Source organism: Gekko japonicus, unplaced genomic scaffold, assembly GCF_001447785.1.
Source record: "Gekko japonicus isolate JY-2015 unplaced genomic scaffold, Gekko_japonicus_V1.1 scaffold2152, whole genome shotgun sequence".
Lineage (NCBI taxonomy): Eukaryota > Metazoa > Chordata > Lepidosauria > Squamata > Gekkonidae > Gekko > Gekko japonicus.
The window spans coordinates 22290-27341 of NW_015164258.1; the positions used below are offsets into that span (position 1 = coordinate 22290).

The 5052-nt window shown below is 52.2% G+C and overlaps 1 protein-coding gene across 1 annotated transcript in view; it reads left to right on the forward strand.

The window, feature by feature from the left end:
* Positions 1-5052, forward strand: part of MMP17 (matrix metallopeptidase 17) — a gene marked incomplete at its 5' end in the record, with an annotated part of 28277 nt that overhangs the window by 12117 nt on the left and 11108 nt on the right. Inside the window, one exon of the mRNA XM_015408702.1 lies at positions 1445-1527. Within this exon, the coding sequence (XP_015264188.1) occupies positions 1445-1527 (83 nt within the window). The remainder of the gene's footprint in view (positions 1-1444; positions 1528-5052) is intronic.

Consider the following 5052-nt stretch of genomic DNA (forward strand, 5'->3'; position numbering starts at 1 on the left):
CGAGCCCCATGAGGGGCCCAGCGGTGGACCTGCAAGGCCGGCGGGAGTGCAAGGAAGCCCTGCGAAGGCCCTCCCTGGCCCCAGGCAGGCAGGGGTGGGGAGAGGCAGGGAGGAAGCAACTTACCCTCCCTCTTCTCCTGCCTCCTCCTGGCTGAATGAGGGCCGGAAGCAGGGCGGCCGGAAGCAGGGGGCGGGGCTTCGTCATGTGCCCCACCCCCCGTACCTCACCCGGGGGAACTGCGATCCCCCCCGAAATGACCTCTGCTTGTTCTAGACCCTTAGCCTAGGTTGGCAGTTCAGTCTATATTTGGAGGAAATATAGTCTGAAAGATGTGCTCATCCAGGAAGCAGAGCTGGACTCCCATGTAGCCCCTGCTCCATTGTTTGGCTCTCTGTGTTTCCTGAGGCCAAGTGGCTCCCCCCCTCCCGACTCTGTTGCTCTGTCTTTCCCCTGATTCCCTCCCCCTCCTGGTCATTTTTTGGCCCTTCCTGATGTTCCCTCTTTGCGCCACAAGTCACTTGTGAATGTGCAGCTTACAGACCAGGTCTTCTCCTTCTGGTGGTGGATGGCTTTTTGCCCAGCTGGTGCTGTGAATTCGGTCTCTGGATTCCTGACTTACTCCTGCTGAGGGACACTGCTGACTTTTTCTTGCTGAAGGCCACTGTAAAAGAAAATTGAAATTAAAATTAAGGGGATGGAATGTCCTCCCAATGAAGAAAGGTTAAAGAGGCCAGGGCTCTTTGGCTTGGAGAAATGACAACTGTCAGAGATTTACAAAATTATTCATGGGACAGAGAAGGCAGAGAAAGAAGCACTTTTCTCCCTTTCTCACAATACAAGAGCTCATGGGCACTCAATGAAATTAATGAGCAGTGGGCTTAGAACAGGTAAAAGAAAGTACTTCTTCACCCAAAGGGTCATTAACACCTGGAATTCACTGCCACAAGAAGTGGTGGCAGCTACAAGCATAGAGAACTTCAAGAGGGGATTGGATAAACGTATGGAGCAGAGGTCCATCAGTGGCTGTTAGCCACAAGGTATAGAATGGAATGCTATGTCTGGGGCAGTGATGCTCTGTACTTTTGGTGCTTGGGGGGCAACAGTGGGAAGGCTTCTGGAGTTCTGGCCCCTCTGGTGGAGCTTCTGGTAGCACCTGGATTTTGGCCACTGTGTGACACAGAGTGTTGGATTGGATGGGCCTTGTGCCTGATCCAAAATGGCTTCTCTTTTGTTCTTACACCTGCTGTTTGATAGCAGCTGGGAGGCCCAGAGCACCCAGTTGCACCCTGGGCGTGATGGAAGAATGCCTGGCTGCTGCTTCCTCTTCCTCTGGTCTCCATTGCAGCATTTGGTATCTGGGAAGTTTGGGGGATTCTTCCTCATTGGGGAGAACCGACAGCATCAGTTGCGACGAGCAACACAGTTTGGTTTTCTTTCCACTAGGCTCCGGAGAGACGTGCCCAACCGATGCAGCACGCATTTTGACGCCGTGGCTCAAATCAGAGGAGAGGCTTTCTTTTTCAAAGGTGAGCGTGGGCCTCTTTCTTTCTTTGTCCCCGTTTAGCATCTTTCAGTGCCGCTGAGAGGGGAGGGACCGTGGCTTCGTGGCCCAGCACCTGCATTGCGTGCAGAAGGTCCCAGGTTCAGTCCCCGGCATCTCCCGTTAAATAACCTGGCAGCAGGTGATGTGAAAGGCCCTGAGACCCTGGGGAGCCGCTGCCAGTCTGAGTAGACCATACTGACCTGGACGGACGAAGAGAGTCTGATTCAGTCTAAGGCAGCTTCGTGAGTGTTCATGTGAGAAGGTGAAGAAAAGGGCTACCCAAATCACCAGGGGGCTGGAGCACCTTCCCCACCAGAACCTAGGGAGGGGGGCAAGATAGAGGTTTATAAAATTAGGCATGGTCTCGAGGAAGGGGGTAGAACTCTCTCTCCCCCTCCCATAATACTAGCCCAGAAAAGCTGATGGGCAGTAGATTCTGAGGGTAACCCTCGATAGTCTATTGTAGCCAGAAGAAGAAGAAGAAGTCCAGTTGCACCTTTAGAGACTAACAACTATTTCAGTCTGAGCTTTCATGAGATCTTCCCGTTTAGCAGGATTCCCAGTCTGATCTCCAGGTATCTGAAGAAGCAATCTGTGGCTCATGAAAGCTCATATCGAGAACCGTGTTGTTAGTCTTGAAGGTGCCACTGGATGTTTGTTTTATTTAGCAATAGATTTAGGACAGAGAAAAGGGAATACTTCACCCAAAGCATCATTACCTTGTGGAATTCACCATGCGGTGATACCTTAGGTTACTTCAGAAGGGAAATTAACACGGTCCTGGAGGACAGATCCATCGATGGCCAGTAGCCACAAGGACCCTCTGCCTGCCATTTGCTGCAGAGCAACGACAGGGAGATACTTTATTCTCTGTCCCCTGCCTGTAGGACTTCTGGGGGCATCTAGGTGTCCTTAAGCAACCTGATTAGCCCAGTTTGACCCAAGCTCATCAGGACTTGGGAGCTAAGCAGGGTCAGTCATGGTTAGTCCTTGGATGGGAGACCACCATGGAAGACTGGGGTTGCTATTTGGAGGAAGGCAATGGCAGACCACCCCTGCTCCTCTCTTCCTGGAACGCCCTGTGGAAGGGGTCACCTTTAGTTAGGTGCGACATCAATGGCACCTTCTTCTGGTTGATCATTGTGAGGAATCGGATGCTGCACTGGAGGGACCATTTGTCTGACCTAGCACAAGCTGCTCTTAGATTATGAACGGGTGACACGGGGATGCTGCTGAGAATGGCATTCCCCATGACCCATCTTTCATAATATGAAACAACATTCCATGTTGTGATAGCACCGCATTATGCCTAGGGTTGCCAAGTGGAAAAATGTACTTACCGGAGACTCCCGGTCCGCGGCTGAAGCGCGCGCCGCACGCACATCACCAGGAAGTGACGTTATGATGCCGGGCACGCTGGGGGTGGGGCCATGACCATCCGAGGGAAAACCATAGAGTTTTCCCTCAGATGACCGTGGCCCCGCCCCCAGCGTGCCCGGCATAACGTCACTTCCCGGTGATGCGCACGCCGGGGTGGGGTTCCCCCCAGGGCCCGATCTGCCGGCGGCGGGGAACAGGCCTCTGGGGCGGGGTTCCCCCCCCGGGGGGACTTGGGAAGCCTAATTATGCCTCCTCCCAACATGTGCAGGGAGGGCCATGTCATGACATGACAACACCAAGTATGTGAAGCTACACAAGAATTTTGGAACCGAGCGTCAAACAAGCAAAAGTAAAGGGGAAAAAAGGCTGTGTGTGTGATACATTTGAACAACACATTTACAAGTCCCTTTATCCTAAACAGTTACAGAATAACCAACCTCATATTTTCTTCTTAGTTCAATAAATCATCTTTTGTTTAAGTTATCCCAGAATTGAATTCAATCCTTCCTCAGGACCACATAGATCCCTGAAAAGCCTAGACCCTGGGTTACTTTACCAGAAAGAAGAACAGAGAGAAGGTTTGGAAATCCTTAAATTCCAAAGAAGCAAAACTGCCCTGCCTTCCTTTGTTCCAGTGAATGCAAAGGCACTGAGATCGCTGGCAAGCTCTTCACCATTTGGGACTTTTAAAATATCAAAATGTGGCCACCTGTAGTTAGACCTACAGTTTAATGCATCCATTTAGGAGTTGATTTTTTTGGGTGGCCCTGTATTGACCCCCACAATGGTCCTTTAAGTCCCTTGATTGCACAGTTTCTGGCTGACAACCTGCTCCTTTTTGAAAACGCTGGTGTTTTTTTTCCCAAGGTGACAATCTGTGCCTGTCCTCTCATTCTAAATGTCGCAAGCGTGCACCTTAATTCTATGGCCCATCTGTCTTCACACTTCCCGAACATCTGCTGGCGGTACTTCTCCAGGAGCAAAAGTACTGCTGTGAAGAACCCTTTAGCTACCTCAAGATGGGCAGCCATGTTTGTCTGTAGCAGTAGAAAAGAGCAGGAGTCCAGTAGCACCTTAAAGACTAACAGAATTTGTGGCAGGGGAGGAGCTTTCGTGAGTCACCGCTCACTTCTTCAGGTACGGCTGTATCTGAAGAAGTGAGCAGTGACTCATGAAAGCTCATCTCCTGCCACAAATTTTGTTAGTTTCTAAGCTTTCTTGTCCTGTAGAAGGGAACTCAGAAGGCATTTAAATGCGCAATTAAGTGCCCTCCGAGCTGTCTTTTCCGGGGTCTCGTGATGCCTCCCCCCCCCCAAATTCCACAGTGGGAGGGAGAGGGAAGCCCGAGGGCAAGCCGCTGCTCTCTCACCCTGGCTGCTGCCAGCAGCAGGGGGTCTCTCCTCGAGAATACGTTTTCCAGCATGGCTGTTTGTGGGGCGGGGCCCCGAAATGCCCCACTGTGGCTCCGGGCCTGCAATGAAGGTCAGTTCTGTCCACTCTGACTGGCAGCGGCTCCCCAGGGTCTCAGGCAGAGGTCTTCCATATCACCTGCCGCCTGGTCCTTTTAACTGGAGGTGCCAGGGATTGAACCCGGGAGCCTTCTGTGCGCCGAGCCGATGCTCTGCCACTGAGCCACGGCCCCACCCAGCCCTGAGCGAGAAGCAAAACGGTGCCGCCTCCCACATTAGACACATGAAGCTGCCTTAGACTGAATCAGACCCCCAGTCTGTCAAAGTGTTAAATACTGGGTTCCGTGGAGGAGCAGACCCCAAGCCTAGTGATCAGCTCGGCTTTATTTACAGGGCAAGAGCCCTGTTTGAATAGCGTGCAAACACCACACCCAACAATAGGCTGTTGTCAGCCAGGGCTCTTTTTGAAGAAAAAGCCCAGCAGGAACTCATTAGCATAAAAGGCCACACCCAACAGCAGGAACTCGTTAGCATAATAGATCACACACCCCAACAGCACAGTTCATTAGCATATTAGGCCACACCCCCATGTCTTCCCTTGACTTGCCCAGTTGCCCCACGGCTGCGGGATGCCTGGCAAGCTGGCCCTTAAATGTCTCCCCGATCCTTCCAGGGCCCCCCCCTGGCCTGCCTGCGTCTGAGTCGTGGGGGGGGGGGTG